General features: G+C 46.2%; 1 protein-coding gene across 4 annotated transcripts in view; it reads left to right on the top strand.

Annotated features, from left to right (window-relative positions):
* Abcc4 (ATP binding cassette subfamily C member 4) overlaps positions 1-27,806 on the top strand; it is a 219,068-nt gene that overhangs the window by 146,582 nt on the left and 44,680 nt on the right. For 2 of the 4 annotated variants that reach the window (XM_021203338.2, XM_029541573.1), the window contains exons 20-24: positions 5,252-5,331; positions 21,330-21,480; positions 25,665-25,784; positions 26,565-26,675; positions 27,577-27,677. In XM_021203338.2, the coding sequence (XP_021058997.1) occupies positions 5,252-5,331; positions 21,330-21,480; positions 25,665-25,784; positions 26,565-26,675; positions 27,577-27,677 (563 nt within the window). Of the gene's footprint in view, positions 1-5,251; positions 5,332-21,329; positions 21,481-25,664; positions 25,785-26,461; positions 26,515-26,564; positions 26,676-27,576; positions 27,678-27,806 lie in introns of those variants that run through there. The other 2 variants (XM_029541572.1, XM_029541574.1) reach the window with 2 other exon arrangements.

Below are 27,806 nucleotides of genomic sequence, written 5' to 3'. Positions count from 1 at the left end.
TCTGTGTAGCCCTGGCTGTCCTGGAACTCTGTAGACCAGGCTGGCCTTGAACTCAGAAATCCGCCTGCCTCTGCCTCCCGAGTGCTGGGATCAAAGGCGTGCGCCACCACGCCCAGCTCCCATGTTTCCTTTCTTACAAAGCACGTGACCTGGGAAAGTGTTCAGGACAGGTTAGATTCTCCTTGTAGATGATTATTTGGTTCCCAGATAATGTTGCCCTGGCCACATCTGGCTTGTGGAGCTGGTGTAGTTTCTAGAGGTAGAATTTGTGGGTTTGAAAGGGTTAAACTCCCAAAGTTGTTTGTTCCTATTTTGTTCCCCTCAGTCTGCCTGTGCAGTGTAGTGTTAGGGTAATATGGGATTTTTCTTTCTTTTTAGATTTACATTTATTCGTTGTCCATAGTAATCTTTTATAAAAACGATTTCTTTCAAGTGCTGCATGTCCTTTGAGAGTATCACTATTCAGTGTCCCTGTTTCTGTCACCCTCTCCTCTCTTCCTGGTCCCCCTTTTTTCCATCCCTCATCTGTGTTAGTGTCTCACACGTATGGCTTTTATAAATATGTATGGACAATCTAGGATTCTCCAATGAGAAAAAACATGCTGCCTTTGTCTGAGTCCGGCTTGCTTTACATAATGTGATAATTCCCAGTTGTTTCTGTTTTTCCAGCAAACTTTAACATCACTCTTCTTTGTGGCTGACTGAAGCTCTGTCTGTGTAATGCCATCTTCTTTAATCATTCATGTGTTGATGACCACCTGGGCTGATTTTGTATTTTATATTTTGGCTTTTGTGAAGAGTGAGGCCAGAGTCCTGGGTATGCAGGTATCTGGAGTGTTGAGTGAGTGTCTTGGGGTGTATGACGGAGCAGTGGTGCCTTAGGTCAAATGGGAAGTCTGGTTTGGTTTTGAGAGGCACCTCCACACTGATTTTCATAATAGCGAAATCAGTTTATATTCCCGCCAGCAATGTATAAAGGTTCCGGCATCTGACACCGTAACCAGCGTTTCCTCCTGGTGATAACCATCTGAGTAGAATCTCAGTGTACTCTAATTTTCATTCTCTCTGCAGCTGAACAACTTGGACTTTTTCATGTTTTCCAGCCATTTGTATTTCATAGTTTAACAACCATCTAGTATATTGTTATATTGGTCCTTTACTATTACTTCTTGTGTATTGTACATGTTTATGTGTGTGTAGCCATGTGCACAGGTGTGTGCATGCATGTATGTGGATGCCAGGGGTCAATGCTGCTTGTCATTATCATTATTAATATTATTTGAGACAAGGTTTCTCACTTAGCTGAAGCGTGTCGATTCAGCAAGCTTGGCTGGTGAGTGAACCCCATCAGTTCTCTATTCTTTGCTCCCTAGTGCTGTTGAGCCTGTATTTTTAGGAGACCTGGGGACCTTGGGTCTGAGCTCACGTCCTCATGCTTTCGTGGAAGAATGTTTTACCAGAAGAACCTGTCTCCTCGCCTCCTGGCTGTGTGATGGGCTTGTTTGCTTCTTTTATTAGGATTTTTGTTGTTGTTGTTGTTGTTAGCTATTTATATATTCTAGATGTTAATCCTCTGTCTAAACATACTTTAGAGCAGTGGGTCCCAACCTTCCTAACACTGAGACCCTTTAATAGAGTTCCTCATGCTGTGGTGACCCTCAACTATGAAAGTTTTCATTACTACTTCCTAACTGCAGTTTTGCTGCTGTTACGAATCGTTGTGTAAATACCTCGTGTGCAGGGTACCTAATGTGCGACCACTAAGCTGGTCGGGACTCACAGGTTGAGAACCATTGCTTTAGAGCAGCGTGGTACCGGGAAGAGTGGATATCCACATGTAAGCGAAGGAGCAGCCCTGTTCTCCACTTTACGTGAAAAAAACCCAAAAAAACAAAAAACAGTTCAAAGGATTTCATCCCAGACCCAAATCTGATAAAAGAAGGGGAGGGTGTGGCTTAAAGACATAGGCACAGCTACAGGCTCTCTGAGAACAACTGCTGTGTCTCAGGAAACAACACAAGAATTGACAAATAGGATTGCACAAAATTAAAAGGTTTTACACAGGGAAGGAAATCAGTATTCACCAGAAAGGAAGAAAATTGTTGACCCAGGTCCTTTTGTTTGTTTGTTTGTTTTTGTCTTTAAAATATGTTATGGTATCTGGCCTCTAATTCTGGGCAAGGTGAGTATGCAGAACCAGGGCCCGGGGCTCTGCTTCACACTGTGGCTTGTAAGCAATGCCTGGGGGTCAGCTTTGAGTTCTGTACACAGGCTCTAGGAGAGACGGGCTGGCTATCTCCGTGCGTGCAGAGACCATGGTGGAGGGAGGACCCAGGCATCCGAGAGATGCCTGTAGCATCAACAGGATCCTTGTGAGAAGTCTGGCAAGGCTGTGATCAGGTGTATGGGGAGGGGGCTGTCATGGCAAGTGAGATTAGCGGTTCTGAGGGCAGAAGAGGCACAGTAGCCTCCGGGTGTGCTAGAAGGTAAGATTCAGCTTCACATCCGCCACATGCTCAAACAGAGCAGTTTGCTTGGACTGGGTTCTCCTGGGAAACTTGCTTCCCTTCCCACTCGCCTCCCCTGAGACATTCCTGTGGGGACCACATGTCATCGGGATGAAGAGGCAGAGTATGGGGGGACGCATCATAAGGATTTGATTTGGAGACTTCTGAGCAAGTCACTCTGAGCCCTCGAGCCCCGCCTCAGAGACCCGAACTCGACGTTGGCTGTGAGGCAGAAACACCTCCCGCAAACACTGTCCCTTCTCTCACGAGTTTCTTAAAATTAACCCTGAGCCCCTCCTGTCTCATGTTTTCTGTGGCCACTGGTACATAAGAGTGAGGGCTATGGGGGATCTTTGACACGTAGTTTTGTGGTGCCTGTTGTGAGTGTCTGTATGCACAGCGGAGATTAGAACAAGACCCCTGGCGTCTTCCTGTTCCCCTCTCTGCGTTATTGCCTTGAGATGCGGTCTCTCACTGAACCAGAATGTTACAGGTTGGCCCCTGCTGGCTGGCCAGCAAGCTTCTGTGATCCACCCATCTCTCCTCTATGACACACCTAGCTTTCTATTTGGGTATCAGGAATTCCAACTCAGGTCCTTTTGAAGCTGGATGAAGATGGCTTTTTCTCAGTGTTTTTTCACAGACCTGAAGATTCTTGAATCCAGTAAAACGTAAAGGAGTGGTTTGGGGGCTGGAGAAATAGCTCAGGGGTTAAGAGCACTGACTGCTCTTCCAGAGGTCCTGAGTTCAATTCCCATCAATCACATGGTGGCTCACAACCATCTGTAATGGGGATCCAATACCCTGTTCTGGTCTGTCTGAAGTCAGCTACCAGGTACTCATATAAATAAATTAAATAAATCCTTAAAGGAAAAAGGAGTGGTTTTCATGTAAGAATCACCTAGCCATTTCATCAACACTGCTTTTAAAGCTGAATCACATATCTGGTATGTCTGGATCTTGCCCATGTTTAAAGGTATAACTTCCCCCCTCATTTTTATCATGTGTTTAATGATTTTAGTTCACTTCGGTTTGTGTGTCTTTAAGATGGAGTCTCTCACTGAACATTGCCGTTTAGCCTAGGCTGTCTGTCTGGCCAGCAAGCTTGTGTCTCCCCACTCAGACATTCCTGGCTTTCTGCCTGGGTAATAAAGACTCCACTTCAGGACCTTACACTTGCTGAGCAAATGCTCTTTCCCACTGAACTGAGTTTTCTTCATTTGGTATTGTTTCTTTGTGGACTTAAAAAGTAGTTCATACAACCCATAGAATATATAGGGGAGAATTGACTGTGTGTAGTGTTTTCTCAGCTATACCTGATTTGAGCTATTCTGTCTCTTTCCCCTCCAAGCCTGGTCTGGGGCACAGTAGACAGGGCATCCTTGGGACCCTTGGGCACTTAGACTTAAGTTAGACTCCACCTGCAGCGGTTGGACCAGAATCCACAGTTTATTAGCTGAACATCCTCTGCCAATGGTATGTTCAGAGTCTGGCTAACAGTTATCATCCCCGCTTTTGGGTTGTTTTTTGAGCTCTTGTTAAAAAAGTGCCTGGCATCCTGACAGGATTCCTTCGTACAATGGGCTCATTTAACCCTCAGGATGAGGCTCTAAAGGAGGTGTCACCAAAACTTAAGAAGAGTTGTCACTGGGCCTGCCAAAGATGTCATGAAAGACACTTTCTGGAGTCTGCATGTCCTGAGCTGGAGACAGGACAGTTGAGACCTGCTTGTCTCCAGTGTGCACACCCTGTGCTTTCTGGTAGAACCCAGTGCCCTGGAAGGATTGTATTTGTACCACGGGCTACAAAAGCATCAGCCGGAAAATTGCTCAGGGAGTTGCCAGCCTCAAAGTAGACTATCTATCTATCTATCTATCTATCTATCTATCTATCTATCTATCTATGTATGAATCTATCATCTATCATTAATCTGTCTTATTTGTCATTCACCTATCTATCTATCACCTGTCCCTGTAAAACATGCTTACTAGAAACCAGTTTTGATTGGTCCCCTCTGAAGCCTTCACCATTCCCCGCTTTCTTGGGCTCGTCTCCTCGGGCAATGCCATGGGTGGTAGCAACTGGCCTTTACTGTGGATCACTGCTTCTGTTTCCTGTCTGCTTCCCTCTTGTCTCCCTTCCTGCTCAAGCCTGTGGCTGTCACCCTGGACACCTGTCTGACAGGAATGGCGTGGACACTGGTGGGAGTGTCCTCCCAGTGCCTCCTCAGTGGGCAGCGTCTCGAGTTTCCCAGGGTCTGATGAACCATTTTTGGGGGTAGAACACTGATGCTATCATTTACTTTTAGAAAAATTAATTCTCAAGATTAGAGAAAAACTAACATAGCAATTAGAATTCATTAAATTTTGTGTTTGGTCATTTTCATCTTCTTTGTTCTTGGCTTGACCTAGATGAGACCTAAAAGTCAAGGGACATGCTTAAACCACACCGAGCCAACTCTGTCACAGGTTTTCCTCATTTCCTCTTTGTGTGTGTGTGTGTGTGTGTGTGTGTGTGTGTACATATATATGTATTTTTTAAAATAAGGGCAACATTGGAGTTCTCTTTAGGTATCACTCTATGTTCTTTTTTTTTCTTTGCCATTGACATTGGCTTATTTTGTATGAATGCATAATATATTAAATACATATGCATTTAAAATATTGTTTTGATTTGTTTGCAAGTTGTTTCTCTTAAGGGTCTGTCTGGGGAGATGTATAATTTCTCACATCCTGTGCTTGCAGGGAGGATTTTAAATCGTTTCTCCAAAGACATTGGACACATGGACGACTTGCTTCCCCTGACGTTTCTAGACTTCATCCAGGTATGTCATGTACTCAGAGGTAGAGAGCAGTGCCTTTGTCTCTCTTCCCTTTCTGCTTTTCAAGGCCTTTCTGTGAGTGTTTGGGATGGCCGTGGACTGGTGATGCTAAGGTGATGTTACCTTAACAAAAGCCCATGTTTGTAGAAGAAAGGTGTGGCTATGTTTTGGAGGCTCACAGCGTGAGTAATGTTCTATGTAGGAGTGGCCGTGCGTTTGTGTCAGGGTTGGTTCATGGCAGCTACACACTGGTAAGTGGCTTTCCATCTGCCTCCCAGGTATCTGGCAGGGATTCGACTTACTGTGAACACATTTCATAATACAGAAACAATCACCTCTCACGGAAAGGTAGCCCAGATTAACAAAATTATGCATTGTATTGCCACAAAGGGCAAATATTTACTGCACTGTTGTTTTTGTTTTGTTTTTGAAGGGGGTGGGGTAAAACCAGGTGTGGTTACTTACAAAGAACAGATTAGCAATAATAAGGTGAGAATAATACTTTGTTAGCAAGGACAATAGAGGGTGCTTAGTGCGGATTCAGAGCTTTAAACGCAGGCGTGTTTAAGCCAATAATGGGAGTACAGGATCAAAGTCTTCTCAGAAAATGTCTGTTTTTGCTTTTTTGGCAGCTTTTCTATTCACACGTTGATTGCTCTGTCTTAAGGTGTCTTTTGAAGAAAGCATCCCACAGAAACGCCTGCTTTTAGCATGTTGTTTTGTCTGTGAACTTGCGGGCCAAGAGAATCATGTTGGGTCACCTGTCTCTCATCTCCTCATTCAGTGTCGGTGCTCCTGCGGTTTGATTTGTTTTGTTTTGCTTTCTTCTCTTATTTAATTCTGTCTACTTTTCAGTGACTCAAGCAGGGGATCTTTTTCGTTTTCCCCCCCTAAGCGTTTATTTTGGAGAAGAACCGCATCTCTCAAAAGCTGTGTGGATTTTAAAATCCCAGATGCCTGCGGCTCATTTGCCGTGAGATTGAACCCCTTTCCCTCGTCCTAACCACAGGTTTACAGCTGTTCTCGCCGGAAGCCAAGCTGCAGGCCGGAACTAGAATGGGTGCAGGGCGTTCAGTTGTGCCCTGACTCTCCCAGGACCCCTGGGGTCCACGGTTGAGCTGGAATCCCTGTTAATCACACAGACAGGGACCCCAGGCTGTCTGACTGCAAACAGCGTGACCCATAGGTGAAGTCTCCTCCTACACCCACCCGGGGCCCACGGGTGGAGTCTGCCCCGCAGATGAGCGCTCCAGACTCTTGGTTCTGCGAACTTATTTTTAAAATGTTTCCCACTGGCTTTGGCTAACTAAGCTCTTATCCCCCGGAAGCAACCTTTTGCTGCAGAGTCCCCCATCCCGTAGAATACAGATAACATTAAGCCCGTGTTTTGACAGCGATCATTAATTACTTCCAGAAGAATTAGCACAAGGACTGTCTCACCCCAGAGCAGCGAGCCAGGCCGAGGCTGGGTTTCCGAAGCCGGCTGGCCCGCTGCTGTGCGTTTAGCAGAGTGAGCCCTGCTAATTAGAATCCCTCCTGTGTTTTTGTAGCGCCTATGGAGGGGTGATACTTGAATCCAACAAGAGGTGAATCTTGCCCCTGTTGCCCCTCCCCAGAAGGAGTTTTACAGTGAAGGATAGCTCACTTTTATCAAACGTGATTCAGCTCTGTTGTCACTCACTTCGTTTGCAGGTGTCTTTAATAAGCCTTCCCATAATCCTTTCAGGAAGAAATATTTTCTCCTTTTAAAAATAGCATTAGCTAAATATAAAAGCACTGATCTCCTGCCATTGTCGTGGGTTCTCTGAGGGACATTTCCCAACATTCATTGTTTAAATGGTTGTCAAGAGGAATCAAGTGAAACTTAGTAAACAGAGCCGCTTCCTCGGACTGTGTGTGCAGCCTTTGCTGTGGAGGATTTGCATCTGATGGCTGAGTGGGCTTCTCACTGAGGAATCGCTGGCATGGTTTTGAAGTATTTGGTGCCTGTTGCTTTATGACAGAGCAAAGATTTTTTTTTTTTTTATGAGAGCCACACACAAAAAAAAATGAATTTAACCTGCTCTTAAAGAAAAGCAAACAAACAAAAAAAAATCTAAATGTAATCCCCCTCTTCCCCTTTTAAAGTAGGATAGGGCTCTGTCAGGACAAAAACAACCCAGTGGTGTTCTGGGACTCTTAATGGAATCATGTAAACTTAAAATAAACACTATTATGGTAAGCACATAGAATGAAAACTAATTTTCCAAATCAAATACATTATATTCAATTCATTTTCCCCAATCAACCAAATGTTTAAAACCTGTTAGTTATAACAGCAATCTCCTGGAAATTAATTAGAAGCCTATTAGCTCTGCTAGCTCAGGCGGACGGCAGGGGTTGCTCCTTACATGAATAAGTAGTCTCTGGAATTAAAGTGTGGCAAGGCCACAGAGGCAGTTCCATGGGCTCAACTAATGCGTGCACTTTGTACTTGGTGGTTTTTGGTGTGTGTGTTGGGGGGAGGAGTTTGGCAGGGGGTGCTTTGCTTTTCAAATATTTTGTCTGCTCTAATTTGATCTTTTAATACATTTTTTAAAAAAAAAAACATTTGGACTAAAAATGTAGCCCTCTCGACCTTATCTCATTTCTGAGACCATGGTTCTATTCCCAGTACCACTAAAACAAACAAACAAACAAACAAACAAACGAGCCAGAAATGTGAGAATTAGCCACCAGATGAAACCATTCGGGTCACGGGACTACTGAGCCTGCTGTCAGTAGCAGCACCAGCTTTCTAGTGTGGACCTCTGAGGTGGGTGGGGTTCTTCGAAGGCCCAGTTTACTGGTGTGTGCCCCCCGAAGGGTTTTCTTAGCTCCTTTCAAAACTGACCTTAGTAGCAAACTTCCTGTCTGCCTTTGTTCTTAATGCCATCAGCAATCCCTGCTGCTGACATCAGGAACCCGCCAGTCAGCTCCTACTATGTGCAGGGAATTTCCCAGGATGCTCCTGTACTCAGCTTGCCTGAACCAGTTAAGATCAGCTGGATCTGATCCTCAGGGAAGCGAGCCTTCATCCAGTATCTCCATCGAACATGGCAGCATGCAGACCAGCAGGCAGAGCGGAAACCAGAGTTCACAGCTGAAGTGGTAGAAAAGCAAAAGACAACAACTGCTGGGCTCCCGGTCCTTCCGTATAAGAGCTATGCATAAGCGCATGCTTTTCTGGATGAGGAAGACTGGATAGCTGTAGAAGGAAGTAATGTAATCACAGTTACCCCTGTGAACTGCTTAATGCAGAGCATGCGCGCTTCATCGCCTTTCCTGAAAGGCGAAGGCAGTTTAGTTAGTTTTGTCAGTCAGTCCAGAACTTGAGTATCTTGCTGAGTGTGATTCTGAGGAACTGAGGGGTTGGGGCCCCGAGCACAGGACCCTTCATTTGTGGCATTGTACCTGGAGCCCCTATGTTCTGAGTCGGGACAAAAGTTGGCACAGAGGTCTGTCACGCCACTCATAGGATGACTAAAAGAAGGAAGTTTTGTTTAAAATGTGGACAAATGTCCTGCCACATAGAAGGACATTTGTCCCTTAGGCTTCAACAAAAGATTGATATTTCTGTGAACATGGATGGGGTATGTTTTAAAGTACTAACTGTTGGTGTTTGTGGTAACGAGGCACAGTGCAGTTTTCAAAGTCCGTGTCATTGATTGCTGTGTGAATTACTGTGAGAGGTGTTAATGGAACAGGATAAGAAGAGGTGTCTAGGAGACTGGGCCTTTTACTGACAGGCTGCTGCAAGGGGTGGAACAGAACTGAAGGGTGTTCTGAATAAAATATAAATACAGGACTGGAAATAATAACATAAAATGCCAAGTTATATTGGAGTTGCCAGTGGCTCGCAGTATACCTCTGGCTTAAAAAGTGTTGTTCTAATGTGTTTCATTTCTTGGCCTTTTCAAGAATTGCAAGCACTTTGAGTGTGTGTGTGTCTGTATATATTTGTATATGTATGCATATGTTACATAGATGTGTAGACAAGGTCATTAGCTCACAGTTTTAACTCTTTGATGTCTTATTGTCAGCACTAATTCCAGCAGCACTAATTCCAGCAGCACTTTGTTTTCTCCTGTAAGACACACCCTATCTTATTGCATCACCGAATGCATGGAGAAGCCAGAGGACGGCCTGTGGGAATCAGTTCTCTCCTTCTACCAAACTCTCTGCCAGCCCATAGTCCTACATTTCCCTAAAGTGCTCTCTGCTTGAAATGTCAGTATCTCATCTGATTCCAGCACTGAACTCAGATTTCTCCCCTGAACCCAAGAGTTTAATGTATTGCAGCGGGTGAATCTGATCAATGGATAAGATTATAGCCTCCTCTAAGTCCAGTGTGAGAATGCCCAATGCTAGAACAAGAGCTTGAACCCTTCTCTCACAGGATAGTGGCCTCACAGTGCGGACACCCGCCTCGCCAGCAAGGAAGACGCCGCACAACAGGATTCTTCCGCACACGTTTATTGGGAGAGCTTGATTGCTGAGGCAAAAGACCCCGAGCCCTAGAACTAGTGCTGCTTTTATAGGCCTAGGACTGGCGTGGCCATGTCTGATTGGTTCTGCTTTCAGTCCTTAATTTACATGCCCCGGGACGGGCTGTGACTTGGCGAGAAACCCATTTGCACCTGCGCACATTGGTTGTTTATCCAAAATACACGGGCGGTGGCCAGTGGTAGCCAGCGCCATCTTGTAATGGCGTTACGTGGCTTCCCACATCACAGACTCAGTATGTTACTTTGCTTGTCCATGATTTGTGTAGTAAAGGGTAGGGGTCATTCTAGTTAAACCCCCTCAATCTGACTCCTATAAGGAAACTACCCACCAACCACATGGTGTGTGTGTGTGTGTGCGCGCGTGCGTGTGTATGTATGTGTGTGTGTATGCGTGTGTATGTATGTGTGTGTGTGTGAGTATATATGTATGTGTGTGTGAGTATATATGTATGTGTGTGTGAGTGTGGGTATGTACGTTTGTATGTGTGGGTATGTATGTGTGAGCGTGTGTATGTATGTATGAGTGTGTTGTGTGAGTGTGTGTGTGTGTGTGTGTATGTATGAGTGTGTTGCGTATGTGTGTGTATGTATGTATGAATGTTTTGTGTGTATGTGTATGTATGAGTGTATTGTGTGTATGTACGTATGTGTGTGTATGTATGCATAAATGTGTTATGTGTGTATGTGTTTGTGTGTGAGAATGTGTGTGTAATATGTGTATGTGTAATATATGTATATGTATATGTAATATGTGTATACATGTGTATGTAATATGTATATGTAATATGTGTATATAATATGTATATATAATGTGTGCATGTAATATGTGTATGTAATATGTATACATGTAATATGTGTATATATGTAATGTGTGTATGTAATATGTGTATGTAACATGTGTGTGCCCATAAATTCCCTCAAGGAGCAATTGTGTTGTCTATATGTGACTTTTCCACAGAACTGTTGTTTGGGGAACTATACTGGGAAGATACTATCTGTGGCAGGTCAGGGGACATGGTAAAAAGCTTGCCATGAGACATGAGGAGCTGAGTTCAGTCTCCTAGAATTCGTATGAAAAGGCCAGGCTTATAGTCCCAGGAGTGGGGAGGTGGAACTAGGAGGTTCCTCGAGACTGAGTGACCAGCCAGCCTAGCCTAGCCAGACCAGTGAGCTTTAGGATCAGTGGGAAACCCTGTCATGAAGTAAGGATTGAGGAAGATGCCCAACACTAAGCTCTCATCTTCACACACAGTGCACATAGGTATGTGCACACCTGCACACATGTTCAGTTGAGACTGTACAAAGTTCATCATAGCTCATTAAGTGAGGCCTACCCTGAAGTTTTTGGGAGTATAAAGATGTGTCATGTATGCATTTCTCTGCTGTGAAGACACTGTCATTCTCAGCTCGTGGGCTTTCCCCCCCTAACACGCAGGGCCGCTGATCTGGTTTGCACAAACGTTGTGCTTGCTTTCTCAAAGGGGTCCTTTCCTCTGTGAACCTGAAGAAATCTCAGCAGATTAAAAAAAAAAAAAAAAAATCCCTTCTGCTGCACTCATGTTCTCTGCAGGGCTACATCACTACCTGTAGGATGTGGCTGGGCAGGCCAGGATGCTGGGTGCAGTGAGGGATGGTCAGACCAGGATGCTGGGATGCAGTGAGAGATGCGCAAACCAGGATACTGTGGTGCAGTGAGGGATGCAGCAGGCCAGGATGCTGGATGCAGTAAGGGAATCAGCAGGCTAGGATGCTGTGATGCAGTGAGGGATGCATCAGGCCAGGATGCCGTGATGCAGTGAGTAATGGGCAGGCCAAGATGCTGTGATACAGGGAGGGATGGGCAGGCCAGGATGCTGGGATGCAGTGAGGGATGGGCAGACCAGGATGCTGTGATCCAGTGAGGGATGGGCAGGCCAGGATGCTATGATGCAGTGAGGGAATCAGCAGGCCAGGATGCTGTGATGCAGCGAGGAATCCCCAGAGTTCATTGTTCTCTTATCCCATTTCCATTCAGTATCCTACTGTGCCCCGCCCTCTGGGTCTGTGTACCATCCCTGTGCACAGAGGTAATCTGATGGTGTCTGAGCACTGCATTTTACTCTGAGAGACTCATGACTTTCAGAGTTGTGGATAAGGTGAGGGAGGACAGTGGTGTCACTAACAGAGCCTACTGCCCCTTTTAGTGAAGCCATTAACTTGGGAACCCTGAGGGCTGACTGTTAGCCTTTGCCTCCTGATATATTTGTCCCTTGTCTAATAAGTGGCCTAGCTGGTCAGCTCCTGCTTGCCTGGCTTGTTGTGTTTGCCCTCCTGTCTCTTAAAAGCACACCTTTTTGTAAAGCTAGTAAGTGGTCTGCCCTCCATGGCTGGTGCTCTGCCCCATAGTCACTCCATGCATCGTACTAAATTTTCTCAGGATGCTTGTCATTGTGACTTAAGGATGGCATTCTTACCAACAAGACTGATACCATATAAGGAGGAGCTTGACAGGTCGAAAGCTTTGGAAAGACTCGGTAACGACTTCTCTAAGAGTAGGTGCAGTGGTGCACACTTACAGCCCTGTGCAGTGGTGCACACCTATAGCCCCGTGCAGCCAGCACTTGGGAGTCTGAGGAGGCAGTCCTGACCACCTAGCCAGACTTGGATCCCAATCCCCCCAAAATACTCAGTTAAAAAGCCCCCCCAACCCTTGGTTGTAAATTAGGTTTACGTGGTATCTTAGGTACTAGGTTACTGCAGTGAAGAAGCACATGACCAAGGCAGCTTATAGAAGAAAGCATGTAACTAGGGACTTGTTTACAGCTTTAGAGAGTTAGTTTATGACCAGCATGGCAGGCCAGAGCAGGGAGCAGGGCAGCAGGCAGGCATGGCGCTGGAGCAGTAGCTGAAAGCTCACATCTGATCTGAAAGTTGGAGGGAGAGAGACAGAAAGACAGAGAGACTGGGCCTGGCATGGGATTTTGAAACATCAAACCCTCATGTTTCCAACAAAACCCGTGTCTCATCGTCTGTCCTAAACAGTTCACCAACTGGGAACGAAATATTCAAGTGTATGAGCCTGTGGAGGCCATTCTCATTTAAAACACCGCAGGTGAGAAGAGTAAGTGGGGGAGGGGGGTCCTGGAGGAATACCCGAAGACCCTGTGCAGAGAGCTCCCCAGTGTCTTGAGAGTTGTTGGAGACTCATTATATAGAAGACTTCTCAGGAGGAAGAAGCAGGTAGAGCTCTATGGTCCAGGTCCCAAGTTCTACATTGTACGTGTTTTAAAATTAAAACTAAGCTTCAGGCTTTTACTTCTCAGCTTACATTCTTAGGTCATAGCTTTTGGGATTCTTTTGCATCCTGCCTGGAGGAACTGGACAAAGTTTTGGGGGTAATAGTCCCTGAACCCCAGGAAGTAGAGAAGGTGCACTTGTCAAGACTCCCAGGGTGTGTGATATTTGTAATGAGACTATGGTATGGAATAATAATAGCACAAGGTGTTGAGACAAGGGTTCAGAAAAGACAAAGGCAGTGGGGACAGATCCTGGCGAGACTGTATCTTGAGAACCAGCCCTTAACGTTGTAGTAGGATACGGAGAACAGGGTACTGACAGCAGAGGGCTGGCCCAGCACAGAGGCAGAGGGGTCACTGATTTAAACACGGAGCAGCTTCGAAAGAATGCCATGATTAAGGCAAATCCTGACTCACTAACTCTGTAGTGCAGGATGGTTGATCCCTCAGGGATATGTCCATCATGAGCCATTTCTGTTTTAGGCATTAGGTTCTCAGGTATCCCAGGATGGCCTTGAACTCACTATGTAACAAGGATGACCTTGCACTTCTGATCCTCTTGTCTTCCCGAGTTCTGGGATTTGGAGGTCTATGCCACCATGCCCAATTTACATGGTGTTGGGAGTTGAACCTAGAGCTTTGTATGTTCTAGGCCAGCTGTACCACCTGAACTACTTCCTCGCCCCATAGGTAACCCTGAAGGCCATCAGGTATGACTGTTTCATGACATCATAGGAGCTGGAAACTGAGATGCTCTCTGCTCTAGATGAAGACAGACTGTTTAAAATGTTATCGTGTGGATTCTGTCCTGTGTCTTCCTACCTGAGGTCACAGAGCCCTTAAAAAAAAAACCCACTTCAGTCCGTGCTCTTGCTTATTCAGGAAAAGCCTTAAGTTTATATGCTGTGGGGTGACTGTGCGTGACAGAGTGACACTTAAAATGTAGATTCACATGTCATGTATGATAGCATTAGGGAGTCTGGAAACCTCCCTTTCTAGTTCCCTAAGCCTTACCGCTGACCCTCTCTATCCTCACAGAGCTACATTCTGTGCATGCTCACAGAGCTACATAGTATAGAGCGGTAAAGATGGAAGAAAAGTTACCTACTTCATACGGATTGCAGGAGAGAGGATTGCCTGCATGCCAACAAAATTCTCTTCCTTCAGTTTAGTTTTGCTTTAGAAGTAAGATTCTGATACATTGTATAGGCTGGCTCAGAACTCCTGAACTCAAATAATCTTTCTGCCTCATTTTCTCAAGTGGATCGAGTGACAGGTCTTTGGCTGAACACTCCCAGACCCTGTTCCCTACATGGTCCACTGCCCCCCAAGTCTGGGGATCCAACCCAGAGCTGGGCACCTCCTCCTCCACTGAGCCACACCCCTCCCCTCAGTGACACACCAGCAAAATTCATTCAAGTAATAAAGGATATGCTTTAAATTTTTTTTATATTTTTTAAATATAATATTATCTCTAAGTGACAGATAAATTGATAACAGTAATCATCTTCTGTTCTCTTGTGTTCCATTAGGATAACTGTCTGACACATACCAGGCCCAAGTACCAACCAGCTTGTGAGCTTGTATCGAAGACGTTGGGTTTGTTAGTGCTTTTCATTTTAGTGGCTATTTTCCATTCCGTGCCACACTATTGGGGTCTGTTGTTTCCAGAATAGATCATTGAGCAGTAACTATTTCATACTAATGTAATCTCTGCATTTCTGTACTATTCCCAAAGCTTCCGTGGTCCCCGGTAGCATCGAGCAAAGCGTCTCACTTATCTGGAATTCTGGCAGCTAACATGCCCACTTCCGAACAAAACAATTGAAAATGTAGTTACTTGGCATTATTTAGTGTGTGTGTGTGTGTGTGGGGGGGTGCTTCTCTGAGTGTGCAAACTTGCACGCAGCTGTGCTCTGCAAAACGCTGCCAGTGATTTAGAGCCTCGTTGCAAAACCATTCTTCCTCACTTCACACCCTCATCCAAAGAAAGAAAGAAAGAAAGAAAGAAAGAAAGAAAGAAAGAAAGAAAGAAAGAAAGAAAGAAAGAAAGAAAGAGAAAGCCAACAGCTTGACTGAGCGTAAATAACTGACTTTTCCTACCCTTTCATGTCACACAAAGGGCTAATCCTGAGGCTACTTGAGCCACCAGTGCGGCCAGTAGTGGAGACCACCGCTGAACGCGCCTCCCCTCCTCGCTGCACACAGACACATTGACTTCTGCTTTATGAAGTGAAAATGCCAAGCCAAAGGACGTGAAGGAGCTGTCCCCAGTCCCTTCTTCCTGGGGGTGCAGGAGGAGAAAAAGCTGCTGCTTCTGGATATGGGGAACAAAGCCAGCCTAGGACTTGGGGATAATAGGCTGGGTCACTGGCTTTTATAGAAGCCCAGGGGTGCAACTGCCCGGACTTGTCTGGTCCCACTGACCCTTGCACGGCTTTGTGTGGAGACGTCAGGGGAAGTGTGTAGAAAGCACCCCGGACAATGACTTTGTCATTCGGAGATTTCTGCGGTTTGCTCAGCCCACTCCCACCTTCCAATCCCTCTCAGACAAAGGCGGGTGTTAGGTAGATTGCCTCGCCCTGGGTTTCAAAGATCTCTGTCTTTAGAAGTAAACTCATCCATTTTTTTTTTAACCGAATCAGAGTGTTTTTCATGCTTTTGGAAATCAACAAAAGAGTTTTACTCAGTGCATTTGCAAGGAGGGAATCATCTGGAAACGCCAGCCTCAGAGATAACTCTGTGCCAGCTGCCTGACTAAAGTGGGCCCCTTGGTCGTAGACAGTCAAGCTGACGATAGCAGGTACTGGAAATACTGACCAGCACGTAACCCGGGGAGCCCGTGCGATTGGCTGATAGCGGTCATGAGGCCCCTGCCTACTGTCCCTGGAAGAGGAGGTAGCTGGGATTTTGCCAGTCAGAGTTAGCACACTTGGTAGTGTGGTGACAGTCACGGGGGATTTTCCCAGGCTTGTAGGCAATTTGTCCCAGCATGTGTGCTCTGGCGATAATGGTTGGAGTTTAGCAAGAAGGCAATGAAGACCTAAAGGGGAAAAAAAAAAAAAACTAAATAATTTCCATTTTTGAATTCAAGCCTGGTAGTGTTCTACAGGAGCACAGAACTTTATAAGCTACCATTGCTGGGTGGTGTGTGTGGTCAAAGAATAGAGGTCTTTCACTGTGCCTCCCCACCCCCACCCCCACCACCATGGGATCTCCCGTGTCAGCCATCCACACGGTTGTTAAGGCAAAGAGTAAAGCGGTGACGTATTTACTTCTGTGGAGACTTCTAGAGTTCTGGTATCGCACTGATCGGCGCCTTTACTGTAGGTATGGCTGGTCTCGCTATGGTTTTAGCTTGGGTTCCCCCGATGATTAGCAACGCTGAGCTTTTTTTGGGCGCACATTTTATCGGCCACTTGGAACTTTTGTGTGTGTGAAATTTTTAGTTCAAATCTCTTGCTTGTTCTTTGTGAATTTATTCTTAAAAATCTTGTCACGGGCTGATTTATTGGAATGTGTGTATGTTTAATTCTAGTAATTCCCCCCACCCTGAGTTTGCGATTTTCTTTTCTTTGTTTTTTAACAGTATCTTTTGGCCAGTGGGCTCTAACTTTGATGAAGTCTAATAATGACCTTTTTTCCTTTGTGTCTTTCACAGTTATTTTTGTGTGTCCTAAGTCGTATGGAGGTACTTTGTTTTTATTGGTGCGCTTATGTCTGTACACGCATACATGTGCTCGTATGAATGAAGATGGAGTCCAGTGTCAATGCTGAACATATTTCTCAGTCACTGCCCATCCTTCTTTCTGGCATATGTGTTTATGTGTAGGGTGTATGTGTATGTATTCGAATGTGGGCACATATATATGCACATGCCTCTGGCGACTGGAGGTTGATGTCGTGTCTTCTTTGATTACTGTCCACCTTACACGTAGAGGCAGAGTCTATTCATTGAACCCAGATCCCACCTCATGAGCCGGTCTAGCTAGCCAACTTCTCCTGGGGACTCCTGTGTCAGTCATCAACATGTTAGAATTCCCAGCCCATCACCACTCCCACCTGGCATTGATGCAAGCATCCAAAGAGCAGCCCTGACCTTTTGTTGTTGTTGTTTTTATAAAAACCTTACTTATTTTGGTTAATATTGTCCTTAACTGTTGTCCTTACCCTCAATGTAGGTCACTGGTATATCTGTGGTTAACTCAACTTTATATCTGTTGTTCAACAAATATTTGGGTCTATCCTTTGCAGCTCTTGTGATATTTTGTAAACATTTGGTGTTAGAGTTATACTGACCTCATGAAAATAAGAGTTGGCAAGGGATTTCTGTCTGTGGTAGTCAGTGCTATGTGTCAACCTGGCTAGATTAAGGTTCCCAACCCAAATAGTTTACTCAAACAGAAACCAAGGTGTTGATTGAAAGGTATTTTGAAAATGTGATTACTGGTTTATAATTGGTTGGCTTCAAGTAAGTGAGGTCATATCAGGTCATGTGGATTAAAAGGTCTTAGGAGAAGAAGCAGAAGGAACTATGGCTGCAGCTGACAGCTTTCCCCGCCTTGCAGATCCTGAACTTGCCTCACCTGCTCTGAGGTACAAGAGGCCAGCCGTCAGCAGAGATCTTCTCAGTGTGTTTGTCTCCGGCTATGTGCATTTCTCTCCAGTCCTCTTCCTTTTCCTTCGCAGGGGCTTGGGAGGTTTGAAACAGGATCTCACTGTGCAGCTGTGGCCGACCTGAACTCCCTGTGTAGACCAGACTGGCTCCCAACCCACAGATAGCCACCTGCCTCAGCCTCTGAGTGCTGGGATTAAAGGAATGTACTACCACAACCAACTGTCAGTCCTCTTTTCTAAAAGAAAACCAAAGCATTTCTAAGATTGGCATTTTTTTCTTTCCTAAGTATTTCATAGAATTCACTAGTGAAGCACTATCACCTAAGAGTGGAGCACTATCACCCAAGAGTGGAGCACTATAGCCCAAGAGTGGAGCACTATAGCCCAAGAGTGGAGCACAATAGCCCAAGAGTGGAACACTATAGCCCAAGAGTGGAGCACTATAGCCCAAAAGTGGAGGACTATAGCCCAAGAGTGGAGCACTATAGCCCAAGAATGGAGCACTATAGCCCAAAAGTGGAGGACTATAGCCCAAGAGTGGAGCACTATAGCCCAAGAGTGGAGCACTATAGCCCAAGAATGGAGCACTATAGTCCAAGAGTGAAGGACTATAGCCCAAAAGTGGAACACTATAGCCTAAGGGTGGAGCACCATAGTCCAAGAGTGGAGCACCATGGTTTAAGAGTAGAACAGTATAGTCCAAAGGTGGAGCACTATAGTCTAAGAGTGGAGCATTTATAAACCAAGAACTTTGACTAGTCACTAAATTCCTTTCAGACTATGAATTCAGATTCTCAAATTGAAATAGAGCTGCTCTGGTTGCTATATCTTGTAATATAACCTTTAACCACCATTTCTCAAGACATAAGCCGTCTACATGAAACGTGTTAACTCTGCGTGTTTAGTCAGCCCTTTTAATGCCTGTCTTGCCTCTTGCAATAGGGGCAATTCTCCTTTCTTCATCGGCCTTGCAGCTTACTAATTTGGTAGTGTTTTGAAAGACCCACATTTTGTTGTTTTCCTATCTAATTAATATTTTTTCATTCTCTTTTATGCTGTCATTTTTTTTATGACCTCTCATTATGTAGCCTTGATTGGCCTGAAACTCCCTATGTAGATGAAGCTGGTCTCAGACCTGCAGCAATCCTTCTGCCTCTGCCTCCCAGGCAATGCCTTTACCGGCCTGAGCTAGTGTGGCTGCTTCGTTGTGGTTTGTCTTTTTCCTTTTGGTTGTCATCTCTGCTTATTTGTTCTCATATCCTCTTTTAAATGCCGCACACAAACCCATCATGCCAGTATGCCCTAAAGCTCTGACTTACCAGGGACGTTCAAGTTAGCAGAGCGCAGGAGACAAGCGTAACTGAGAGACCCCAGAGTGGTACACCAGACCTGACCAGTGTTGTAATTTGTACCCACTGACGAACGCAGACATGGTCAGTGTTTAATGGGTGGGGTCTTTCGTGCAAAGCTCTCGGCATGCCCCCTTTGCCTGCACATCTCCTGTAGGTGGAGGGTGGCGAGTCTAATCTGATAGGAGGTACGCTTACTCCTTAGCGCTTTCCAAAGCCTATGTGCTCTTCAGACTTTGAACGCCCTCTGGGAATCCCGGGTCACCCGGCAGCGTAATTTGTTATGTCGCTTTTCCACTCAGGGATCAGTTTCTTTTATCTCACATGTTCCCAAAATAGTAGATAAAAGAGTTCCTTTTATACATACATATATCCATCAGTAAACAGCTTACTGATCAAAACTCCGTCGTCATTTCTCCCTCGCTAAATCAGAGGAAAATCTTGGCAAGAGGTGAATCCTGCTTTGCTTACAGGTAGCACGAGATTCGTATCTAGCAAGATCAGCCAGGGTGGAAGGCAATGCAGGCACCGCACACTCTGGCAACTTGGAACGGATACCTCGGTCTGGTCAAAGCTTTCTGCTTGCACTGAGGTGTGATCCGTTTGGGGCTGATTTTATTCTTGATACCGTAAACAAATAGTAGAAAGTGCCTGGTGCAGATTGAGTGGCCCTTTTGAGTAGACATACCTTTTTCCTCTGTGCTTGAGGCAGGTAAGAGACGGAGTTCACGTAAGGAGTGGAGTGAGCCAAATGTGTACGTAGGGGGATGGCACACACAAAATTAGACTGCAGCTTTTCTGCTGTTTATAGGAAACATACTCCTTTGGCACCTGCATCCTCTAGACCAGTGGCAAGACATCCCCACAGAGTTAAATTTAAAATAAACCGCAGGTGGATGCCTAGGCAGCTGTGGTGATAAATACCAAAAAACCCCAACAGGTCCTTGGAATTAAAAGTGTTCCTATGAAGAAATGGTTTTAAAACCGGTATTATTAAAGTATGAGCTCTAGTTTTTAGTTTCTAGTTTTACTTTTTGTTGTAATTCTTTGCTTATAGAGGCAAGCTCTATATAAATACCTCAGGATGGCCCGGAAATCCCTTTGTAGCCCAGGCTGTTTCAGCTCTGTAGTGACTCTCCTGTCTCAGCCTGCCAAGGGCCAAGGTTACTCTAATGCATTACCACACCCAATCTTGAGGGAAACCTGAGGAGGTTCTGTGGGCTTTACCACTGTGAGTGTAAGTCCACAGAACGTAAACAGCCAGCCCTCACATTTCGCGCCGCAACTGTTTACGGTTTCATTAAAATTAAGTTCACTATTTTACCCATAAGTCATGTTGCTTTGAAAGAGTAAAAGTCATTTTTCTTAGGAAATTTTGTATTTTAACTTAAACAATATCTTCTCAGTGAGCAAGAATTGGTACCCTGCGTTAGCTAGCATCTTTGGACTTTTTAAACTTTCACTGGTTCATGAGCTGGGTAGGGGGTTAGTCTCTATCAAGCACCAGCCGCCTTGTGGATCAGGCTGGTTTAACCATAAGAAACCAACAAAGTTTCCTTGGTCCTGTGAAGGCTCCATAGAAGCCCCAGTGTAGGGGAATCTAGGGTGGGGAGGTGGGGGTGTGTGTGGTAGGGTGTTTTTGGGAGGGTGGGAGGGAGGGAAACTGGGAAAGGGGTTAACATCTGAAATATAAATAAAGAAGATATCCAATATAAAATAGGGGAGACCAATGAAAAATAGGAGTGTACTTATATATTTATTTGCAGGTATGAATCTTTGCCTCTCTCTCTCTCTCTCTCTCTCTCTCTCTCTCTCTCTCTCTCTCTCTCTCATCATATGCCTTTCTCAATCTGATTCCCACCTTATCTTTAGAGACACAGGCTTTCACTGAGCCTGGAACTCCCATTGATTCGGCAAACTCCCAGAGTCAGCAGGCACGCAGTGTTAATACCCAGCTTTTAGCATAGTCGTTGGGGAATCTGAACTCGGGTTCCATGCTTCAGGGACTGTACTAATGAATGTGTCAGAGAAGGAGTCTATAATGCACTCGGTGCCTGGGGGAGGCTTGTTGGTTGTAGCATCCCTGCCCTGTGGTCGTTGCCTCCTGGGATGGGAAGGATGCTCAGTGCCCCAGCAAGGATCAGCGGAGAAGGGAGAGACAACCCGTGACAGTGTGGTTTTGGAAGTCAGAGCTCGTTGCTGAGAAGGCTCTGTCTCTGTGCTTGCTGCCCCAGACGTTGCTCCTCGTTGTAAGCGTGATCGCCGTGGCGGCGGCCGTGATCCCTTGGATCATCATACCTTTGGTTCCACTCTCAGTCATCTTCCTGATTCTTCGGAGATACTTCTTAGAAACGTCACGGGATGTCAAGCGCCTGGAGTCCACAAGTGAGTACCCCGGGGGTCTTGGGTGGATATGGTAATGGCGTGGTAACGCAGAGAGCATCAGTAATCGAGGAACTGTAGTTAAGATCTGTGAAATTCTACAGGCTGACTACACCTCAGCAGTCCTCTCCTGGTTAGCATTCACTCGGCAATCAAGCCTGGTTGTTACATCCATCAGGGATCATTTGAGTGGGTGACTTCCCAGGTGTGACTTTACAGCTTAACCTGAGAAAGGAGTAGATGCCCTGTGGACAGTAACCCTCCCCCAAGGACAGAGAACCCTCTCTGCTGTTCATGGTTTACCTCCCGCGGACACAGGAGGCACACAAGAAACATTTTCTGATAAATGAAACATTTCACTGTAGGCTGGAACTAATTTAGAAGGGAAGTAAGGGGAGTCAGAGAATAAAACTTCTGAGCGAGCCTCCTTTTGTGCATCCCAGTGGTGTCTTTAGTTCACAAGTCTTGGTGCAAAGGAAGCTGTGAGCATTCAGAGAAAGGCTGGTCCATCCCACAAGCAACACTGTGTCATAGACTTGTTTCAGTGTCTCCAGTCCCTGAGCCTTTCCCTTCCAAATCTGTATGCCTTGGTATCGCTTTGGCCTAGAAATGCTCATAACTTTGTCTGGGCCCCTGCTGGATTCTTGGGTCTGCAGTGACCTCTCTGGCTGCAACAGTGAGCCTGATGATAGCCATCTGGGTCAGGGGCTGTGTTAGGTTCTGCCGTTGCTTGGGTGGCCACTGCCAGCGCCACTAACTAAAAGGAACTGCCCTATTGCCTTGGCGAGAGGCTTAAACCTGCCCTGACCCATCCTGTGCTTCAGTAGATGTTTTAGAGCTCTGGGGTCTATTTTCCGATTGCACTCCCTAGCTGCGTCTGGAAACATAGTTGGATTTAGTGGGAGTTTATCACAATGCCTTTTGCTTTGTTGTTTTATTTGTTTGTTTGTTTTTGGTTTTTTTTTTTTTTGCTTGTTTGTAAAAGCAAACATTGCAAAGGCCACTGGTACACAGTTGCTTAAAACCACAACAATACTTGGATGCGTGACTCAAGCTGACCCTGTCATTTAGTAATGCCTAGATCATGAAGGTATGTTGCCATTCCTGTCAGGATGCTGTGATCCATGAGCAGTGTCTTGCCACGGGCATCAGCTATCAGAGTATTAACCTGTGCCACAGATTTTCAGAACACGGATCCCGGAGTCTGCTCCTCCAACGTGTGCCATGTCAGGTTCTCTAGAGTGCTGGTTACCTTGTTTAGTGAGAACTCCAGTATTGGGGATACCAACCAGGTATTAGCAGAGTGAGAACTGTGGGTTCTCTTTGTGACAAAGTCTAGAGAAAAACACATCTGACACACAGCATACTTAACGCGGATTGCTCTCCCTTTGAGGCACTGGCTCAGATGAAAAGAGTGTTGGAAATAGGACAGAGCTGTGTAGTGTGGTCTGAGTACCCCCGATGTGTTCTTCCCTTTGTGGGGGCTTTTAATGTCTGCCCTGCAGGGTTCTCACTGCTTGAGGTAATGCCTGGAAGTCCTTGCTGGCTACTACCAATGGCAACAGAAGAAAATCAAACCAGTTAATGTCAAGTCTCCCGTGATATCCTGAAGGTATCCTGGCAGGACAGGGATGTGGCCTGCAGGCGTTCTCTATGCTTCTTTGAGGAGAAACATAATCCTGTAGGTTGTGTCCCAGAGGGGCCTCAGAGTCCTGGAAAAGCCACAATATTAAGAAATGCAGGGTGACACCTTCCTGAAATTGCTGACAAATGACATCCCTGTCACAGAGTCTACTTCAAGATATTCTTGTAGTGATGTGGGGAAAGGCCAGATGGCCCCCGGAATGTCGCTAACATGCTTATTAGGTGAACTAGTTAATTGTTTTTGCAGTCCTTAGCTTACCCATCTGGCAAGTGATCCGTCTAGAGATAAACAGGGCAGAGAAGAAACAGGATCACTTTTTAAAGATACAGGTCCCTTCAGAGCCACACCCAAATTTCTTGGAATTCTTCATCCACACCCATCCTGGTTGGCAGGTGTTTATTCAGGGAATGTTCCTTTCTGGAAAGAATATCAAAAGAATACTTCTTTGAGGTATCGTCCACATCAGGTGCCTGGTCAGGAAACAGCCTCTGAGTGAAGGAAGCAGGCAGCCACACACCACACTCATGAGGAGGCTGGCCATCATCTCCAGCTCCAGTGACTTGCCTTTGGGAAGGTGTTCCTTCCTCAGTCATCCATCAGTGAGCTCTGACCTACAAGATGGTTCTCTACCTTGACGCATCTGTACCCTCACACACACCTCCCCACCAATGCATCCAGCAGCCTTGTGTACAGAAAGCATGTCCGTGTGAGACAGTGAGGTCACACGGACAAGCAGGGATGCCCCAAAGAATAAGCATGACTTCTCTCTTCATTGTTTTATGAACTACATGCAGCCAGCTATAAGATAAGTGTCACATCTCCCAGACTCTCCATGCTTTACCAACGGGTCTCTCTAGAAGACCTCGGGTATGTGACGGTATAATTCATCAGTGTCCCCATCATAAAGCGTGTACAAGGACTAGAGTTGTGCTTCAGTCGGCGAGGTGCTCATCTAGCACCCACTAAGCTCCAGGTTCAATACCCAACACCACATTAAACTAGCATGGTGCTGTGCATACTGGTCGTCCCAGTCCTCTGGAGAGAGGGGCAAGAGGACCAGTTCAAGGTTACCCTCGACTGTGTAGTGTGCTTGCTGCCACCCTGGGCTGCATGGGACTCCTTTCATAGGAAAAACAATGACTGGTTGGTTTGCTGGGTCATGACTCCTGATCTCCTCTTGCCCCAGTACAGTCTTACCCACAGTGCAGTAGGAGCCTGTCAGAGCTACCCTTGCCTGGCAGTGGGCAGCGCACCTGTCACCCCAGGTAGGCTGGAACCTGGTGGGCATGCTGCAGCCTTCTGGAGACACAGTTTACAGGCTGTATATCCCCCCGTAGTCAGAGATGGACAAAGAGGAATTTCTCCTTTAAATTCTGATAAGATGAAGCCACTGAGACTGTAGCGAGAATCTGGAAATTTCAGGACAGTGAGCATGTCTCACTAGCCTCAGACCATGAGGATGTGTTTCCAGCTAGGTGGTCATGAAGACATCTTAAAAGAGACACTTCAGGAGGCTGAAGTCAAGGCCAGGCCGACGATGTCTCCTCTGGGCCAGTGGTATGGGCGTAAGTGCAGTGACACCCAGGCACATGGCAGCCATAAAGAACTGTCCTCGCGCTACTGGGAAGGGTAAGGCTCCTCTGGGATGCAGAGGAGATCCCTGTCCTTTAGGCTCACTTGTTGGCCAGCTGGCTGTATCAGGTACTCTTTTAATTACTAGGAAGCAGTAGTCACATGCTAGCGCTTAAATTAGCAGTCTGCGATGGAGAGAGACGCACACATAGCTCACTTTAATGTGTTGTGGTAAATGCTCTAATGAAGTCACTTTTTACAACATTAATAGCTAGAAAATTAAAATAAATAAATTAACTAAATAATCAGTGAAAGAATGGGTTAGTGAAAGGAACGATGACTACATTTGACTTTGGTGGACTGAACTGAAACACTTTTTTCCGTCTTGAAAATATGTCATCGTTGACTAGGGTTGGCAGGTGGGTGGACAGGGTCTTCTCTGGGTTGCCACAAGTGTTTTGTTCAGGAGCTCAGAGCCCTTTAGGATGCCCACAGAGTACTACATGGTACGAAGGGTCTACACTGTGGACCATAGAGTCCACGCATCCAGCCTCACTGTGGAGCATGTGGAGCATGGGGGGAGTCCACGTGTCCAGCCTCACTGTGGAGCATGGGGGGGGAGTCCACGTGTCCAGCCTCACTGTGGAGCATGGGGGGGGAGCCATGTGTCCAACCTCACTGTGGAGCATGGGGGGGAGTCCACGTGTCCAGACTCACTGTGGAGCATGGAGGGGAGAATCCACATATCCAACCTCACTGTGGAACATGGGGTGGAGTCCACGTGTCCAGCCTCACTGTAGAGCATGGGGAGGGACGAGTCCACTTGTCCAGCCTTACTGTGGAGTGTAGGGGGCGGGGAGTCCACGTGTCCAGCCTTACTGTGGAGTGTAGGGGGCGAGGGAGTCCACATGTCCGGCCCCCTGCCATCCAGCCTCACTGAGCTTTCTGTTCTCCTTCCATGTTCATGCAGCACGGAGCCCGGTATTCTCCCATTTATCATCCTCCCTCCAGGGACTCTGGACCATCCGGGCTTACAAAGCTGAGGAGAGATGTCAGGAGCTGTTTGATGCACACCAGGACTTGCATTCAGGTCTGTAGGTTCATGGCAGTACTTTCAAAAGCTGCCAGCTGCTGCGTGCTCAGGTTTGAGCCCTGTGGCCAATCAGCTTTGTTGGCCAGCACCTCTGACCGATCTTGGACTCCTGCCTCCTGCCTCTGCTCTTAGGCTCTGAATCCTCTCAGACTCGCTCATGTCTGGCTTTCCTGATCGACTTGCTCAACCCTTCCACCCCTGTGCCCTGTGGTTCTCTCTCTGGTTATGGCTGGGGTCAGCAGATGTATTTTTGCAAAAGGCCCAGCGTTTTTGTGTTTTGATGACTCAGAGGCCCTTTTAAAACTCCATGTGGCTGTTTTTTAACATGCTAGTTATTTCGATACAGCCCCTAAGCCATGTTCCATCCCCACTCCAGGGTGTGCAGAGCACGCAAGTAAGGAGCAAGTAATGGAGCTGTGTCCTTTGTTATAGAAGGACTAGAAACAGTCCACCTATAAGGTGATGAAGGCCATTTCTCCGTGTTCGTTGTTATGATTATATATCATAATATATACCTTACTTGTGTCTTTCGATTCTTTTTTTTTTTTTCCTCTCCTTTCTTTTTTTGAGGCCTCTGTACTGTTTGGGGTAGGGTGCGTATCGAGTGTTGCTCTGCATTTCCTAACTTCCTAGAAATGTTGAGTATGTGACCTTGCTGCCCTACTCTGTGTCAGCACCTCAGTGCCCACCGCCTTCACTGTAGGCAGTGTGGCTTCTCCGCCGCCGCCCACGGCTTCCGCGCTCACTCGGCATTGCCCGCTCTGCTTTGCAATCCAGAAGCTTGGTTCTTGTTCCTGACGACATCGAGATGGTTCGCCGTGCGTCTGGACGCCATCTGCGCCATCTTTGTCATCGTCGTTGCCTTCGGGTCCCTTGTCCTGGCGAAGAGTAAGTGCAGATGTGAATAACTATTTATGGCATGATTACAATTTATAGCCGTGTTTGCAGTTATTAAATTAAACTCTTGCCACCTTGTCTAATGGCACATTCGGTGTGGTTCTAATAAAGCGTGCTAAAGCTCTTACTACACACCAGGGTAGATAGGCCCGCGCAGTGAGACGGTCCGCTTAGGTTCTTTTATCTTTGTTAGAATGAGCTGAGATCTGTACAGATGACGTTTTTGAAAATCCCTGGTCCGGTAGCCAGGAGATGAGAACCAGGTTTGCCGTTAGCCCTTTGGGCTCAGCCGTGGGCTCTGTACTTGAACCTGGGAACTTCCCGGTTCGTTCATGAGCCAGTGCACACAGTTGAAAGAGACGAGCAGCCGGATAGAACACGGTGCTCACAGCCAGGTGGGCGCCAGAGGAGCAGGTGTCAGCACGTGTGGCATGAATTGGCCATGCCTAGCCTCTCCGCAGTGACACCTGCATCACAGCATTTATCCGTAGAACAATGGGAGTTGCATTTTACTGTCAAAAGTGGCAGTTCTTAGAAAAACACCATCTTGTTTGCAGTGGTTCCCAGCTGCGGTTGCAGGGGACATAGACAGTGGGATTATGTAACAGGCTTTAAACCATAGTGACAAATCTGAATGATGGCATTGTACCTCACACAAACAATGCCCTTTCTTCAATGTATGCCAGTACATCTGAGATTAATAAACTCATCTAATAGTCCTCCAGAATTCTTAATGGGTTTTTAAACTTGCATCATAATCTCAATCAGTAAGTAGAAGTATGAAGACTACGGCTGTATACAACCTGCTGGGTCCTCCTGGTAAGGTAGCAGAAGGCAGCAGGCTCCTGTTAGGATCAAGACTGACTGTCCTTTCTCCTTCCTCCTCCCAAAGCTTTGGATGCCGGGCAGGTTGGCCTGGCCTTGTCCTACGCCCTCACACTCATGGGGATGTTCCAGTGGTCTGTGCGGCAGAGCGCTGAAGTAGAGAATATGGTAATGTTTATCTGAAAGTTCTCAGCCTTTTAAAGTCCTCTTTGCCATTAAACGACATAAAAGCAATTCTTATGTAAAATATTAAAACTGTTATTTTTTGCATCGCAGCTAACAGAGTTTTTTTTTTTT

The sequence above is a fragment of the Mus pahari genome, chromosome 8 (assembly GCF_900095145.1).
Source record: "Mus pahari chromosome 8, PAHARI_EIJ_v1.1, whole genome shotgun sequence".
Classification (NCBI taxonomy): domain Eukaryota; kingdom Metazoa; phylum Chordata; class Mammalia; order Rodentia; family Muridae; genus Mus; species Mus pahari.
Note: the sequence above shows the minus strand (reverse complement) of the source record. Positions and strands in the feature narration are given on the sequence as shown.